The sequence below is a fragment of the Zasmidium cellare genome (genome assembly GCF_010093935.1).
Source record: "Zasmidium cellare ATCC 36951 unplaced genomic scaffold M409scaffold_24, whole genome shotgun sequence".
Taxonomy (NCBI): domain Eukaryota; kingdom Fungi; phylum Ascomycota; class Dothideomycetes; order Mycosphaerellales; family Mycosphaerellaceae; genus Zasmidium; species Zasmidium cellare.
Window position 1 is genome coordinate 371,935 of NW_022986968.1, and position 17,493 is coordinate 389,427.

The following is a 17,493-nucleotide window of genomic DNA, read 5'->3' on the forward strand; positions in this document are numbered from 1 at the left end:
ATCGTTTGCTTTCACAGGGTGGCCTGCGCTGACGGCTATCGGCTTAGCTCCTCCACTGGCCCGCTGCCACCCACCGGAACGCACTACGCACTACGCACAAACGCGCCGGACGGGCACCGACGATGACGCCTCCGAAGGTCACTCGAAAGGTCTACTCGGCCGAAGAGCTGCATCGTCTTCGAGGAACACAATCTCAGCCAAAGCTCCGCGAGGCCATTGAGGAGAAGGACGGCGAGGACGCAGACATTGTGAAAGGTACGTGCTTTCACATGCTTGGACCCTGCATAGCCGCCTGAGCAAGTTGTTGTCAACAAGACAAGGTTTGGCGCGCTGGCTCGTGCTGCCGCGAAAGCTCACTTGCCACGCTTCACCCCCTGCACTTCACCATCCTTTCACCACAGACATCACACCACCACACTACACCACCTGCACACCACCTGCACCAACCCCCGCTCATCCACGATGGCAACCTCACACGATGTCAATATTCGTTGGATCGAGCAGCTCGTCGCGACCCCTGAGCACGAGCGGTTCAGCAATGACGACGCCTTTCATCCGCTGACGCACCAACCCTCTCCAACAGATCACGTCCTCCGCGGTTCGAGATCCTTCGCAGCACGCTCCTTCCGCTCGCGCCCGTCCACCACCAGTCTCCGAGTACCCTCCAACAGGTCAAACAACGAAAACCTTTCTGCCACCGCCTTTGAAGATTCACGCCCTTCCCTCACCGTCAATCCACCGCCAGTTGGTCGAGTTTTGGGCGAGATACCACCAAATGGACAGCTCCTTCGTCAGGGACCTTTCAAGACCGGTCGTTCACCAACACCATCCCTCAAGAAGAAGAAGGCCGAAGCCATTGTCAAAGCCCATGGCTCACCAACACACGTCCGCGTTACAGCTGGCGGACGGATAGTTCCGTCGGATCAATCACCGCTTTGTCACCCACGCTACGGCTACAGCGCTGTCAAGACCAATGGCGGCCTCATCAAGTTTGCACCAAACTATCCTGCCAAACCGCAGTGGACGCACGCCACGGAGAACGGTTTCGTCGCCCAGGACCAGCAAGGCAACCTCTGCCAGATCGTCAACGGCACCATCTTGCCTTTGACCGAAGTCGATGGCGCCCTTCGCCTGCATATGCCCGCGCCCAACCTCAATGTCACTCAACGCGGCTCCTCCCTTGGCCCTATTGGTGCTCCCTTCGCCCAGAATGGCACCCAGCCGATTGCGCCTTCGAATCTGAACCCCGCCACGGCCCCAGAGCCATCTGCCGAGTCTCAGATCACTGCGTTGGAGTTGGAGTACACCAAGCTGGCGCATGAGCTGAAAGATGTTGACAAGACGGAGGTCATTCACGGCCGCACGATGGGCAGAGTCGCCAAAGATGCTCTCATTGCCAAGCGCCGCGAGCTGGTCATGAACATGGACAAGGTTCGTAAGGCCATCAAAGGCCTCAAGAGTCAACCACCGCCAAATGCCCCGACTTCACCTCGCGCCATGCTCAATCGACAGTCGGTGTCTCCACCTCGCAACCGTCTGCCACCGTTCTTGCAGAAGCAGCAACCCGACAACAATGCTGTGCAAGCGCCTTTCGGCGGCTTTGGCACCGGACCACCTGCAGTCTTTGGCGGTCAATATGTAAACCAACCACCTCCATCTCCGGAAGAGACGTACGCCGCTCACCCATGGGCCATGCCACCAGCAGGCATGTTTGTACCTCCAGCTCCATTTGACGGAGGAATGGCACCACCATTTGCGCTCTTCCCACAGTCTGCGCAGCTTGGTGCTGTTGGCGACCAGCTTCCACCTCGCGTTGACGAAGGCATTCCGCAGAATGATGGTGCGCGCTCCATGGCCGATATCCAAATCGGATCACCACACCAATCTCATGCTGTCGCAATCAGAGCCCCAGCGACGAAGCCCGCCAACAATCTCAAGTCTAGCTTGAACCCCATGAGCCCAGCATACAAGCCTGGTGTGCCCTCCGTCAGAGATAGGGTGCCAACGCCACTGTCCCCACTTCGCCAGCTTCAGCCTCTTGTTCAGAGTCAAAAGGCATCCACTTCAACCAACGAGACCATCAGCCCAGCGAAGAAGAGCACGCATATGCAGAGCTCGAGCGTTTCTTCCTTCGAGACTGCCGACTTCTTCCCTCGCAACACCCGCGAGTTCTCTTTGCGGCCGGATCCATCTGATGGGAAGGAGAACAACGACCCCGAGCTGCCAGCCACAGGACCCAACGTGTCGCCTGCTACTCCTCACAGTCAGCAGCAGAGCAACTACAGGGCCCCGGCACCACCGCCTGGCACCCCAGTCTACCAAAACAAGGCCATCATCAAGGAGCCGACGCTTCAGTCAAACTTGCAAGGCCCTCGCATTGAGATTCCGAACCGCAGCACTCACAACGTGTCACCCAAGAGCAAGCGCGAGTGGCTCTTCATCCAAGAGCACCCAGATGCAGTGGCTCAGCTCCCTTCGTCCTCGCCGGAGAAGACGGTTGCTCACGCGGACGAGACTGCTACAGGTGCTGGTGCTCGTACATCCAATGTCTCCCGTGAGTGGTCTGAAGGCTTCGAAGCAGCCATGCAACGTCGCCCCATCGGCAACCGTGGAGGAGACTCTTTGCAAGGTTACGTCGCTGGTCTTCTAAGGTTGAGCTCAATGGAACCTTCGGCCGGCGAGAAGAATACCACAGGCCCCTCGACTGGCAGTCCGCTCTCGCGTCGTCCATCCCCAGCCGTGACCAATCAGGCGCAGATGATCGAGATCGAGAAGGTGGCCCCATCTCCACGCCCACCATTTGAGACTGCTTCTCAGAGCATGGACACCTTGAAGCAAGCTGTCTTCGCTCCGCACAACGAGAACGCCGTCTTGACGCCAGCCATAGATGGACCACATGTCAATGAAGGCTCTTACAACCTTGGCGCATGGGCGAAGAAGATGGAGGCTTTCCCATTCCCAGAGCGCAGCAGCACTGCCGTCAACCAGAATGATATCAACAACAGCGCCAAAGCCCATCCAGGTACCGCACGCAGTGTCGTCGACTCTGGACATGCTTCCGAGACTACATCGAACGTCAGCATCCCCTCTGGCAAGGTTCCTATCACGGCCAATCGCATCAGCAGCATGACGAGCATTGACTCCAGCATGTGGCCGAAGAGCCGCATCATGACTCCATCGGAGTGGAAGACCGGAACCATTGGCATAGCGGCTGGCGTGGCTACCGGCTACTTTGCCAATGCTCAATTTGATGGTACGAACGATGTCCAGCGTTTCCTTCGCATGCCAGGTCAGTACACTGACGCTGTCTCCATTACAGGCGCGAACCAGTCTCAGCGTGTCACCTCCATCACCAGCAACAACCCAGGTCGCTTCCGGGAGGGCTCGCTCGATGGTCTCAGCAATCCGCCAGCCTCGCCGTCGCAGGCCATATCACCAGTCATCACTCCTCGCGACACTCCGGTGAAGGAGTCACCTTCCAAGCGCAAGGAGAGCACTCCAGTCAAGAACCCATCGCCAGCGAAAGCCAAGTTCGAGCACATGGCCGAGAAGGTCGGCATCAAGGTTGCATCCACTGGTAAATCGAGCAACACCACCAACCCCGAGCCCGTCAGCCCCACCGGCAAGACTGGTCGCCGCTGGCGCGATGTGTGGAAGCGAGGAGGCCGCGACACCGAGGAGTAAATCCACCTACCTCGCGAACAACCGACATTCTATTCATGTCATCATCGTCAAAAACGCAATGCATCCTTTCTTCCGCCTTGCAAGACCTCGACAGAAAGCCAGGATATGCTGCAGTCACATTGGACACGAACTTGTCTATACGACTAAACTGGAAAAGCATCATCACCAACCACGAGAGCATCTTGGCTTGCTGCAAAACATCAACACCCAACTTCAACACAAACATTCTCACGCATCGACTATCGCCGCTATTACCAGCGCAGGATATTCGAACAGCATCCCATCCCCTTCACACCGCACGCAACCACCACCACCACCATCGATTATCGCATCGCCGCCGGCATCACGACCAGCGCAGGATATTCGAACAGTATCCCCTTTCACACCGCACGCCACCGACACCACCATCGATTATCGCCGCCAGCGCAGGATATTCGGATGGTATCACCCACCCCCTCGAAAAAGCCTTTTCCTTTCTTGCTTCTGTTTGGTTTTGGTTTTGGGCGAAACTTGCAATTGAGTATATATTATCCACGAGAGAAGGAAGGCATTGAATGACAGGGAAAAACAAAAAAAAAATTCTGGATGGCGAGAGTTTGTTTGTTACTGGCTTTGAGCATCAACATCAGATTGTGGGAAGAAATGGAACGAGTAGATTAGTTTTTGTGGTTTTTTGTTTTCTGCTTTGGTGGTTGGTATGGTAATTGTAATGTGAAGTTTTTGTTGTTTGTGGTATTGCTTGTTCTACGTTTTCAGTCTTTGACTTTGGGTATTCGTCTGAAATGCGCAGTTGCGCCCAGTGTCGTTGTCCATCGAGTCCTGCTTGCTTTCGCTGACTGATATCGATCTTTGCAGGGAGAAAACCTTTGACTTCGCGGTCAGCCGGAAGGCGCCATCGTCGGCTGCAATCGACGACGACTATCGACTCGTCCTCCTGCCGCCCCAGCTCCTGTAACAACGCAAACGAAGTCCTGTTCACCCCGAAAGCCCGCTCCACTCATTTCGATGTGTCGATGTGTCATGCTTGCTTCGATGTTTGAGGCCGGGGAGACGTGTCGCTGGAATTGACTCCTTGATCGTTGGGTTTCGAAATGTTGCCGAAGGACATATCCAGCAAGAGCTCATTCGACGGCGTGTCCAGCCAACATCGTCAACGACATGTCGTCTTTCATCGACAGATGTCGTCTTTCATCGACAGTCACGGTTGATTCGGGTTCGGTGTCCGGTCCCGCGGAGCGAAACATGTCGACTTTCAAACGTCATCGGCGATGGTCGTCGACAGTCGTCGACATGACTTGCTGCCAGTGATATCAAGTCCGGCTCGGTCGACTTCCACTTCGATAGAGACGGAGCCATTGGTGAGAGGGCTTCATTTGCACTGGTTTCGATTTCCAGCGCATGGCTCGAGGGTTAGGTCAAGAGGTAGAGCGCCGCGTAGGCCACGACAACGATGGGGATGAGCGGGAGCATTTTCTTTTTTAATTTGTCGGTCGTCTCGTGGAGGGAGTAGGTCGATTTCTTCAAAAAGGTCCGAGGTGGAGAGGATCGAGTCGCTCGAGGCGTGAGTGTCGAGATTCAAGTTACTTCGTGGAAAGGGAAGACTGCCGCCTTGAAGTAACACCACCCAACGTTCCCAGATCCCACGTCTCGTTGAGAGAGAATCCGTCGCAATGACTGTTCCAAACAACAAGGTCGAACCCAGAGTTTAATGAAGAAAGGAATCCAGACTCTCGACGACAGGCCAGAACAGTACAGTCCGTGACAGCTTGTGACAGGACCCTTGATACTCAAAACTCAGTTGAGATTGGGCAAGCAAGACCGGGAAGTTGGACGTAATAAATGAATCAATGAGTATGTAGACAAGGGGCGGTCAGGAAGGAAGGGAAGGACCTTGTATCTTATACTTTCTTCGCGGCAAGCAAGCAAGCAAACCCACCCCGGTCGGATGACCAGACCGGCTGCTAAGCTTTTCGCTCTTGCACGTTGCATATACGCGGGTGAGTGGTGCTGCAAGGCCAAGAAAGTCTATGAGGCAAGCCACCGACGCACGTTTTGGAGGTGGATGGAAGGATACGGTACGGACGGACGGCGGAGCCCTCACATGCGTGTGTCTGATGAGAGCTGTGGTGGAGAACGAGACGTCTTGTTTGTGCCACGCACGACGAACCAGCGTCGAGTCGGGCACGGGCGGTATGCATGCAACAAGTTGGGTTCTAAGCGATCTTTGATCGGTCACCGCCAGAATGTGCTGTGCTGTGCGGTCGGACTCGGTTGCCGGGGGTTTCTCTCTCGCTCACCTATAAGCAACGAGGCGTGGGAACGGAGAGGGAGAGCTTATAGGACGCCTCTTCGTGTTTGCCGGAGCCAAAGCTTTCCGCGCTTCCTTCTCGCAGCCAATAAGGCTGGTCCGAGCTTGCGAGGCTTGCATGTGGTCTTCACGTTAGCTGTTCTAGCTGCAGGTACATTCGGGTCGGTAGTTCTGCAAACTTGGGCACATGATGCTGTTTAGTATTGATTTTGATCTCGTGCGGTGTCTGCCGCTAACGCTCGATTGATGTTCTGCCGGCTCTAGAAGACGTTTTTCAAGAGGCTTGGCCTGCAACTGACGTCGCGTGACTGGGGTTTCGAGGATTCGTTGGCGTAAGACTCGTTTTGAGCTACCGGGAGCTTGGATGGGACGGAAGATCGGCGACGTGGAAAAGTAGGTCTGTGATCCTTCTCGATACTTCACCAATTGATCGTTCTTGGCGTGAGGGATGACATTTTGGCTATCCAGGTTGGCAGGATAGTCAGCTTGGCGGAGCGCATTCCTGACTATCCTTCAGTCAGATCGAGGCTGTGCGAACACCAACGCAGGATGAGCGCAGTGTGGTTGGAACGGTGATGTTGAGTATTCGTGTTGGCCGGACCTGGCGGATCCGTCAAGGAGGATGGTTGTGATACGCTTGGTGCAAAGGGCGCGGCGAGCTGCATGGCCAAGGCATTGTTCTGATGGTTTCGTACGCTCTTCGTCATGCTGTGGAATAGTGGTGTTGTTCTCCCTTGCTGTGATGAGGCGTATTGTTCCTGCAGCGTCATCCAACCACGAATCCTCCATGGGTAGGCTGGTATATTTGTGGGGCCAAGACGTGTCGAGCCGCCTTCACTCCCCAGCCTCTGCACCAGCCTGTGCTTCTTCCTCATCGTCCTCAATCTCGACGGTCTCTTTGTTGCGTCGTGGTGCTCGCTTCCTCCTACGAGTTGGGCTGTCATGTCTCGGGGCGCTGATAGCATCGAGGAATGCGTCGTTGTCCATGTCGCTCTTCAAATGCGGCACCTTGCTCACATCCTCAACCTTCAGCGTGCGGTTGAACGTCTCGTATGCGAGATCGTCTTCATCGTCGACGTACTCCATCTTAATCCAAGGCTCAATCTGAGCTGACTGCAGCCCCATCCTCAGCTTGTACTCGACGGTATTCTTCTCAGCGGCAGACATCTTGTCTCGAGTCAAGCCACGCGCCATAGGCTCATGCACAGGACCATTGGCTTCTGCTTGTGCTCGAGCAGCCGAAATGCGATTGCGCTCCTCTTCTGCGTCGAGGTGGTGGAAGTGAGGGCGCATTTGAACGGTGCCGGTGACTTTGGTGAGGTGTAACTGATCGCCTTCGAACGCACCTACAAAGTAGATGGGCTTGCCGAGCTCGGTCTCTGCGTCGTGTCGAATGATTTGTCCACCCAATGTCTGCTTTGCATGGACCTTGTTGTCCTGCTCTGCCTCGCTGAATGTCCGCAAGTCGTTCTCGAGGTCCAACTCGCGATCGCCCATACCTCTGAGATTGACGTTCCTGGCCATGGAGCGAGGTTTGCCGTGAATCAGACCTGAAGCCAGGCCATATGTCCCGCTTGCGTTGTGAAGTTCATGCGAAGTCCTGGTGGCATCTCCCCACTTCAGGCCCAGGTATTTGTTGAAGTTGTGCTTTGTGTTGAGTCCGACGTCCACTTCGAGGAAGCCCGAGTTGGGCTTGATGCGCATGTCGTGGGGCGTGGCGCCATACTGGTTGTTGTACGGTCGATTGCGAGGGCGGTTGGGGTACTGCAGGAGGTAGATTTGCTCTTGCAGAGGCGGCGTGAGGAAGACGTCGTACTCGGCTATGACCGGGTCGTCGTGGGCCTTGACTGCTGTGTGGACTGTTAGTCTGAGAGCACTGAACCTCGTCGCAGAGGCTGATCAACGTACGCGCCATCTTGTCCTGTCTTGAGACGCCGTGTGGATGTTGGTAGAAGGGTGGAGGGATTCTTCAGTAAATTTTGATGAGTCGCGCTCAATCAAAAGAGCCGAGCTCGACGCGGGGCGCGTTGCCGTCATGGAGCTCTCACACTTCAACTGCTGCTGCTGATTACTTGAACATCCACTCTCACATGCCAAACGACTTCGAGATCCGGTACCTCGTTTGACAGCAATTCCAATAGGACCAGAATCGATGTAACCACTCCTTCGACTCCTTCAAGTGGCCATTGACTGCATCTCACTCTACCGTACCGACCTCATCACAATCACCAGCGACCGACAGCAGCCATGGCATATCTAGCCCCCATTCATCGAGCATCGAGTGTTCGCCATGCTCTGAAGTTGTCCTTTCTGGCTCCAGAATCTGAAGATTTGGTCATGGCCAAAGCCAATCGTCTGGAGGTTTGGTCAACCAGCCCGCAACATCCAGACGACCCTACTCTGGTTCTTCAACACTCGAAAGCGATCTATGGCAAGGTCACATTGCTCCACAAGATTAGACCGGCAACGAGTACAACGGATCATCTGTTTGTTGGCACAGACCGATATCATTACTTCACTCTGAGCTGGGATGCAGAGAAGAAAGAGCTGGTGACCGTCGAGAGCTATGAGGATATCTCGGAGAAGGCGGCAAGAGACAGCCAAACAGGCGATAGAGTGCACATCGATCCAACCTCCCGATTCATGACATTGGAATGCTACGAAGGCGTCGTCAACGTTCTACCTATCGCACATGCTGGGAAAGGCAAGCGCAAGGCTGCAGACAACGAGATCGGAAAGCTGGGTGAACCTATTCCCGTCCGGATACCAGAGTTGTTTGTACGGAGCAGTTGTTTTCTACACAAGAGACAGGCTGGAACCAAGCTCCCGGATCCTGAATTTGCGGTGCTACACGAAGACAGTCAGAATAGGCCGAGGATCAAAGTACGGAAGCTAGAATATCAACCATCATTACGTCCGAACGACGAGCCCCCGACTGCTGAGCTTGAAGAGGGCAAAGAAGTACAGGGCCAGTTGGAACTTGGTGCCAGCATACTGATACCCCTGCCTGCCCCAATGTACGGCTTCCTTGTCGTAGGCGACACGAGTATATCATATGTCGACGAATGGGACTACACGGCCCGGGATACACAACCTCTGCAGGATGCCACCGTTTTTGTATCTTGGTGTTCTCTCGACGATCAACGCTATGTTCTTGCCGATGACTACGGAAAGCTCTATTTGTTGATGGTGCGGCAGAACTCCAACGGAGAGTACCAGAGTCATCAGATCGATGTGCTTGGTGAGACGAGTAGGGCCAGCACACTCGTCTACCTCGACGAAGGTCGGGTCTTTGTGGGGAGTCATGAAGGGAACAGTCAAGTCATACAGATATCACCGAAGAAACTGGAAGTACTGCAAACCTTTCCAAACATTGCGCCAATTCTGGATTTCACCGTCATGGACATGGGAAATCGCAGTTCAGATGCGCCTGTCAACGAATTCTCCAGCGGACAGGCAAGGATAGTGACTGGCTCTGGGGCATTCAAAGATGGCAGTCTTCGTTCGGTGAGATCCGGTGTTGGCCTGGAAGATCGAGGAGATCTCGGTAGTCTGGATGCCCCAATCTCTGCCGTCTTTGGCCTCAGAAGCAGCTCATTGGTGGACAGAGTCGATACGCTCGTAGTCAGCTTTGTTGACTACACCAGAGTGTTTGTGTTCGATCAAGAGGGCGGGGTGGAAGAGCGGGAGGTATTCAGAGGTTTCAGCCTTGCAGAGAGCACTCTTCATGCTGCAGACCTTCCTGACAGCAAAGCCATCCAGGTCACCAGCTCCTCAATACTGCTGAGTGATGCTGAAGGCGGCATGGTCACAGATACATGGTCAGCACCTGGTGGCGCGTCAATCACTGCAGTCTCGGCAGACTCTGACAAGGTTCTGATCTCGCTCAAAGGCAAAGCTTTGGTGGTTCTGGATCCGACTGCGGCCTCTATCAAAGTGAACGCACAGAGGGAGTTTAGCAGCGATGAAGAAGTTTCATGCATAGCACTCTCGCCGAGTGTTCCAAATGCTTGCGTTGCCGGATTCTGGAAAGATGGCAAGGTTGCATTCCTGGACTTGCAGAGCCTTGAGACTATCGCCAGTGAACGAGTCGCAGAAGATCCTTTGGCAGTCCCCCGGTCGCTCACTGTCGCCAACATTATTCAAAACCAACCACCGACTCTCTTCGTCGGTCTTGCTGACGGCAATGTCGTTACGTACTCGATCGAATCGTCACAAAAGTCCTTTACAGCACGAAAGAGCATCATTCTGGGAACTCAGCAGCCAAACTTTGCTGTACTACCTCGCGCCGATGGCCTTCAAAATGTGTTTGCAACCTGTGAACACCCCTCACTGATCTACGGGTCTGAAGGACGCATGGTCTATTCAGCGGTGACAGCAGAAAATGCTACCTGCATCTGTTCGTTTGATTCATTCCAGCCTTATAGCAATGCCATTGCCATCGCGGCCGGCGATGAGCTCAAGATTGCATCTGTCGACGAAGAGCGAACTACTCATGTGCAGGATCTCTTCGTGCACGAGACAGTACGACGCATCGCCTATTCGGCAGACCTGAGAGCCTTTGCCCTGGGTTGTATCCAACGCACGATGACCAGGGGTCAGGAGGAAGTCAAGAGTCACATCAAACTTGTAGATGAGATTGCCTTCCAGGAGCTCGATACTTGGGCTCTCAATGAAGACGAGCTTGTGGAAGCTGTAATCCGATGCAAGCTTGATGATGGTTCAGGGGATGAATCTGAGCGATTCGTCGTGGGAACTGCATACTTAGATGACCAGGATGCAGACGCCGCAAAGGGCAGGATACTGGTACTGGAAGTCACCGAGGATCGACGGCTGAAGCTGGTCACGGAGTTGAGTGCAAGAGGCGCATGCCGATGCCTGGCGATATGTCAGGGCAAGATTGTGGCAGCATTAATCAAGACAGTGAGTATTCCACCCTCGATCGAAAGACTTGGCCGCTAACAAGATGCAGGTCGTTGTCTATGACTTTGAATATGCTGCCAGCGCCGCTAAACTCACCAAAAAGGCAACCTACCGAACAGCAACAGCTCCGATCGACATGTGCGTGGTTGATAACATCATCGGTGTCACGGATTTAATGAAGTCGATGTCACTTGTTGAGTACAAGAAAGGCAGAGTCGGCATGCCGGATACTTTGACCGAGGTCGCCCGCCATTTTGACACACTTTGGGGTACTGCTGTCGCCAATGTCGATGAGCATACGTATCTACAATCGGATGCTGAGGGGAACCTGGTCGTCCTGCAACAAAACGTCTCGGGACTGATGGAGGAAGATAAGAGACGGCTCACAGTCACTTCCGAGATGCTCCTCGGTGAGATGGTCAACCGCATTCGACGCATCGATGTTTCTCCCACGCCTGGTGCTGTGGTGATTCCCAGAGCGTTCCTGGCCACTGTGGAAGGCTCAATATATCTCTTTGCGCTCATTGCACAGGACAAGCAGGACCTGCTCATGCGAATGCAGACCAAGATGGCCGATCTTGTCAATAGCCCAGGGGGCGTCCCATTCGCTAAATACCGTGGGTTCAAAAACCAAGTCAAGGATATGAGTGATTTCGGACCAAATCGCTTTGTGGACGGAGAGCTCATTGAAAGATTCTTGGACTGCAGCGAAGAAATTCAGCAGGAGATTGTGGGTGACTTGAAGAAGTTTGAAGTGGATGTCGAGGATGTGAGGAGTATGGTGGAGAGTTTGAAGAGGATTCATTAGATGAGCCAGAGAAGTGATGCATGAAAGCGACGCATGGCGTACAGCTAGAAACGACATATGAACAGATCACGATACCTGTTATAGTTCGCACGACAGCCTCGAAATCAATGCGACTTCTCAAGTGCAAGGGAAGAGCACATGCAAGCGAAACATGCCGATCTTTTCTTCATTCGGCACTTACTTACCCATTTCGGCCATCGCAGGACACTTGTAGAGGAGCTCACAGTACCAAGGTACTCCATTCAGGTGTCGCCAATCCTCCAAACAAAGCTCTTATCGCTGAGCAAGTCCTTACCAAGTCGCATGAACCAGGCACTAGTCCTCGAGCAGAAAGCATATGGCCGCATTGATATAAAGCAGGACCCCGGTACTCATGTGTTCCAGTGTTTGAATCGAGTGCTATGTTGCCTGGCTTGGAAACCTGAAGCGATGGCTTGTTTATGCTACCAACATCCACATTGATTCTTGATGTTCGGAAGAGGAAAGACATTGCTGCATACGTCGAAGGGCCCTCCCGACGATGAGATCGAGATGGATATAAAAGACCTCAACCTCCCACGGCAAGTGGTGTTGTTCTGCCATCTACTCTACTAACACTCAAACACTTCAAACACACAACTCTCACACACTCTCATCTTCAACCATCCAAAATGTCCCTCACCGGCAAAGTCGCCCTCATCACCGGCGGCGTCAAAAACCTCGGCGCCCAAATCGCCCGCGAACTCGCCCCCCTCGGCGCCTCCCTCGCCCTGCACTACAACTCCGCCTCCTCCAAGCCCCACGCTGACTCACTGATCCAAGAACTCACCTCCGCCCACCCCACCCTCACCATCAAAATCTACACCGGCGACCTCACCACCGAATTCGCCATCAACGCCCTCTTCACCTCCGTCAAGGCGGACTTCCCCAAAATCGACATCATCATCAACACCGTCGGCAAAGTCCTCAAAAAACCCGTCCTCGAGATCTCCGAGGCGGAGTACGACTCCATGTTCGCGATAAACTCCAAGTCCGCCTTCTTCATCCTCAAAGCCGGCGCGCAGCATGTCGAGGACGGGGGGAAACTCATCACGATCGTGACGAGTCTGCTCGCGGCGTATACGGGGGGTTATACGAGTTATGCGGGGAGTAAGGCGCCGGTGGAGCATTTTACTCGTGGGCTGAGTAAGGAGTTGATGGGGAGGGGGGTTAGTGTTAATGCGATTGCGCCGGGGCCGATGGATACTCGTAAGATGACTCCCTCTCTCTCCCCTTCCAAGTATGTTTTTGGGCCTTGGAACGCTGACTTTTGTTTGACACGTAGCGTTCTTCTACCCGCAAGAAGGCGACGACGCCGTGGCGTTCCACAAGAGCCAGGCGATTGGGAACCATCTGACGAAAATTGAGGATATTGCGCCGATTGTTAAGTTCTTGGTTACGGAGGGCTGGTGGTTCAATGGGCAGACCCTATTTGCGAATGGGGGGTATACGACTAGGTAGATGGAAGGATTGGGGCGATGATGGGGGTTGGTTTTGAAGTTGTGTTGCGTTTTGTTGGATGGTGCCTGAGGCAGCAGATCAGGCCGAAGACATGTGCACGGCTGAGCAGTAACGTCACCTTTCGAGCAGTCCACATACTCCCCACATACTCCTTCGCTGTCTCTTCACTGGAAAAACTGTCGTGTTTCACCTCTGTTAGCCTGCAAACATCCAAGCGCTTCATCATACTCACAAGCTTAATAGTAACCTTAATAGTATTATACGGAAACTGCGACATCTGCGCCGCCAACGTCTTACCCGAAGTATCTCGGAACGACAAGCCCTGAGGATCATATAGCGGTGAAGGACTCCCATACGAAGAATTCGACCACAACGTCGTAGCGCCGCTCCATGACCCTTGCGGCACACTCGCCGTGTACGCTTGCAAGGTGTTTCCGTTCACGAGGTTTATAGCAATATAGCTTTTGTAGTAGCTGTTGTAGCGCACGGAGCCGGGACTGACGTCTTTCAGGACTGAGGCGGTGCTGTAGCCGCTGGTGATGCGTTGGCTTTGGAAGGAGGCCCCGTTCCAGTATTGGTAGGAGTTTAGACTGCCGACCTGGGGGGCTGTGAGCTTTTGTTGTGACTGCTGGGACAACTTGAATCGTTGTTCTGACTGGGACGTACGTTACCGGGAAGCACACGCGCGACGTACATATCGCTTGAAGTCGCTTGGGGATTTTGGCTAGCGTCCAGAGTCCCGAAGACATATATGTACCCATCTGACTGTGGCCCCTGAGTGCTATTAGTCGGCGGAGAGAAGCAGGAAGGACAACCACTCACTACGGCTCCTATGCTACCCCACATGGGCTCTTTGGTCGTGTCCCAAAACCCGCTAGCAGACCCCAATACGTTAGCGGAAAGGGGCATATATCTCGCCAAGAGAGACGACTCACTACAGCACACTACACGTCGGCTGCTGTCCACTGGCAGCAGTCTGAACAAGCGCAACGCCCAGCGCAGACGTGCACCCATTAATATTCTGCGAACAACTAGCAAGCGCCATATACCACATCGCCCCATGCGTACCGCCAGCACCATCAGTAGGCACCAAATTCGTCAAGTGAATTCTAGCGCCATTCGACGGCGTGCAGAACTGCGCCGGCGGGTTGGAGAAGTCCTGGACGACGGTCGGGCTGTATGTGCTGACCCCGATTGAGTTGGCGCGGAACGTCGCGCAGTCCGTGTCGTTTGGGTTGTTCTTTTGGCAGGTGTCGGCGTAGATTTGGTAGTAGACGTTGTTGAGGACGCCTTGGGAGCCGCTGTGGAAGATGGGTCAGATGCTTTTGTGCTATGTGATGAGGGAAACTGCATGTAGTCACCCATCGCGGAAGAGATTTGGATCATTGGAACTCGTTTCAGCGCCGAGGAATTGAGTAGATTCTGTGTTGACTTTTATTGGGTTGGCCGACTGGGCGTGGCCCAGAGTGACCAACAATGAAGTGATGGGAAGAAAGCACGCGATGATCGCCATGTTCTTTTCTGGGGTTCCTGATTGATATGAAACCAGGAATTGAGCAGCAGACATCTTCCACTTAATAGCCACAGCCTCGCCCCTGAAGCCGAGCATCAGGGCGAATGTGAGGCTGTCTGCTGCCAGAAGCTTGTGAAGCTTCTGAAGCTTCTGTGCCCTCGCCGAGCCGTTCATGCAGTGACTTGACGCACTATTGATCAAAATTTTAGTGCATTGAATAAATAAGAGGGGGATTTGTGGCGCCTTGCAGACTTGGAGCGGGGTTGCAAAGGACTGCCTAGTGTTGAAGACGACGAGTAGAGTGACGATCATGATTATTGTCATAGCTATAGTCTGTGAACTAGTAAAGGTTCCTATAGTAGAAGTACAATGCTGTACGCTTGAGTGTTTGGCTTCTAAATTCAATGTTATAGGGGATCAACACTCAACATTCAGCATGAGGCAGCATCACTCTACGCACTTACCCCTTGACACACTGCAATGACAAACACCACGATTTTACATTATTTTCGTTCCATCCTATTGAGCTGCATGAACGAAAGTCCAGCCCAAGTATAGCGGTTCGTACACCTGCCCGTAAAGGCGCTAGCGGGCTGCAGCTGCAGCCTTGCCTCCTGTTTAGGAGTTTGGAAACGAGACACATTCATCACGGCATGTGGAGAGCTTGCCATGTTGAGTGAAAACTGCTTGCAAAGTGCGCCACCAACTTTTGAAATCCTCAAAAAGCTACTCGTGCTGCGCGAGTGTGCACGTGGGAGGTGTCTCGTTCAGCGGAATGCCCACGTGAGGTGTCCCTCTTCCTAATCGAGACGGCCATGTTGCAGGATGACATTGCTTCCCCTCGCGGTAGATTTTTGAAGCCTCGGAGCACATCCATTTGCCGAGGAGTGTAGGAGCACATCTTGCGTTTGACTGGTTTCTTTCTTCGACTTGTCGAATGTCGAGGGCTGTGTAGATCAGATAACTAGCATAGAACGTGCAGATTTAGGCGACAGGAAGCCTAGAGCCTCCTAATATTGGCAAGTCTAGAAGATCTGGTCTCTCCTGGCTTGCTGCGATATATACATGAGACAAAAAGTGGCAGGAGAAGTGACACCTGCCGTTCTTGCCCAAGTTGCTGAAGTTATCACCATGCCTTCAGTGTTCGGGTTATCTGTGGCCTTGGGACTGATTGCCCCATCCATCATCGTTGAAGCTGCGACGTGTGACATATATGGGTACGGCAAGACTCCATGCGTTGCTGCCCACAGCACTACTCGTGCCTTATACGACGCCTACAATGGCCCGCTCTACCAAGTTAGACGTGCGTATGATAACGCAACGAAAGATATCAAGTACATTCCATCCCCTTCGCACAATCAATTTATAGAAATACAATAACCATCACTCGCATACGTTCAGTCCTCTAGGCCCAGGTCGCACTGCGAACGCGGCTACACAGGATACATTCTGCGCCTATACGACATGTCTTATAACACAAATCTACGACCAGTCAGGCCACGGCAATCATCTCACTCAAGCTCCTCCAGGCAAGACTCGTGGGCCGGCGGCTGGAGGCTACGATAGCCTTGCCTCAGCAACTGCAGCTCCAATCTCCGTTAACGGCAGCAAAGCCTACGGGCTCTACATTGCACCACAAACAGGCTACCGACAAGACAAGACCAGCGGCATAGCGACATATGACCAACCCGAAGGCATGTACGAGGTTCTCGACGGGACACACTACGGCGGGTGCTGTTTCGACTACGGCAACGTCGAGGGCAACAATATGGACAACGGCGCCGGCCACATGGAGACCATCTACTTCGGCCTGAATGAGGGGTACAATGTCGGGTCTGGGGCAGGTCAGGGACCTTGGATCATGGCGGATCTGGAGAACGGAATCTTTTCTGGGAAAAATCTTGGCAATAATTCGAATGATCCTACGATTAATTATCGATTTACTACTGCTATCGTCAAGGGCGAATCTAATCATTGGGCAATCCGAGGCGCTAATGCTCAGTTTGGCGGTCTGTGAGTGTTCCCCAAATGCCTGCAGCCTGGTCTCCGTCTGCTAATATTCTGAACTTGATCAGAACGACGTTCTACGACGGCGTTCGCCCAGATGGATTTAACCCTATGCGTAAAGAGGGTGCTATCGTTCTTGGGGTGGGTGGCGATAATACGGACGGCGGTGAAGGTGCGGGTCTACCTGCAACTCTTATCTGGCTCGACTGACAATACCCTTCTGGGTTCAGGCACATTCTACGAGGGCGCCATGACTTCTGGCTATCCACTGGATAACATCGAGGCCTACGTACAGGCCAACATTGTCAATATGAATTACAAGACCGTATCGTGAGGTCGGTCTGGTTGTTGAGTGGCACAGCGAAGAGGCGAAGAGGAAATATTGAAGAAACAGGATGACAGAGGCTTTTGTAGTGACAGTCTTGTTGCTTAGGATTCGGCTTTCATGGTGATCATCGACCCAGCAAAGAATTTGATGAAATCTGTACACAGCGCATGCCACGATTCCTCAAACACCGTTTGTGTTTCATGTACGGTACGTGGCTCCGCCGTCAAGAACAACTGCTTGCCATGTATCGAGTTTGCTACCAGTTGACTACCATAAGAACGACGTCAGGCCATCGGCTAAGGAGGCTGAGAGTTAAGTGATAGTTTGGTTCTCGTCGTATGGTTGACGAAATCCAGGAGAACTTACAAGAAGAAGAAGATGGTGAGTTGAAAGAGCCAACTAGATTCGCTCTTCTGCAAGAACACGAATCATGCCTGAGGCAG

General features: G+C 53.4%; 6 protein-coding genes across 6 annotated transcripts; 4 read left to right on the plus strand and 2 right to left on the minus strand.

The window, feature by feature from the left end:
• Positions 1–462: 462 nt before the first annotated feature.
• Positions 463–3,684, plus strand: M409DRAFT_24829 (uncharacterized protein; the record flags this gene model as incomplete). The annotated part of the gene is made up of 1 exon (XM_033807409.1): positions 463–3,684. One exon carries the CDS (start codon positions 463–465, stop codon positions 3,682–3,684), a length of 3,222 nt encoding a protein of 1,073 aa, XP_033665816.1.
• Positions 3,685–6,826: 3,142 nt separating this feature from the next.
• On the minus strand, positions 6,827–7,907 carry M409DRAFT_24830 (uncharacterized protein; the record flags this gene model as incomplete). Its single annotated transcript, XM_033807410.1, has 2 exons — positions 6,827–7,842; positions 7,901–7,907. 2 exons carry the CDS (start codon positions 7,905–7,907, stop codon positions 6,827–6,829), a joined length of 1,023 nt encoding a protein of 340 aa, XP_033665817.1.
• Positions 7,908–8,239: 332 nt separating this feature from the next.
• Positions 8,240–11,723, plus strand: M409DRAFT_56281 (uncharacterized protein; the record flags this gene model as incomplete). The annotated part of the gene is made up of 2 exons (XM_033813247.1): positions 8,240–10,915; positions 10,965–11,723. The coding sequence occupies 2 exons, from the start codon at positions 8,240–8,242 to the stop codon at positions 11,721–11,723; spliced, it is 3,435 nt and encodes a 1,144-aa protein (XP_033665818.1).
• A 650-nt stretch (positions 11,724–12,373) lies between these two features.
• Positions 12,374–13,202, plus strand: M409DRAFT_24832 (uncharacterized protein; the record flags this gene model as incomplete). The annotated part of the gene is made up of 2 exons (XM_033807411.1): positions 12,374–12,950; positions 13,027–13,202. 2 exons carry the CDS (start codon positions 12,374–12,376, stop codon positions 13,200–13,202), a joined length of 753 nt encoding a protein of 250 aa, XP_033665819.1.
• Positions 13,203–13,366: 164 nt separating this feature from the next.
• M409DRAFT_24833 (uncharacterized protein) lies at positions 13,367–14,889 on the minus strand (the record flags this gene model as incomplete). Its single annotated transcript, XM_033807412.1, has 6 exons — positions 13,367–13,378; positions 13,435–13,800; positions 13,869–13,976; positions 14,025–14,076; positions 14,138–14,503; positions 14,564–14,889. 6 exons carry the CDS (start codon positions 14,887–14,889, stop codon positions 13,367–13,369), a joined length of 1,230 nt encoding a protein of 409 aa, XP_033665820.1.
• Positions 14,890–15,846: 957 nt separating this feature from the next.
• Positions 15,847–17,056, plus strand: M409DRAFT_67631 (glycoside hydrolase family 54 protein; the record flags this gene model as incomplete). Its single annotated transcript, XM_033817486.1, has 4 exons — positions 15,847–16,049; positions 16,117–16,728; positions 16,791–16,894; positions 16,953–17,056. The coding sequence occupies 4 exons, from the start codon at positions 15,847–15,849 to the stop codon at positions 17,054–17,056; spliced, it is 1,023 nt and encodes a 340-aa protein (XP_033665821.1).
• Positions 17,057–17,493: the final 437 nt, after the last annotated feature.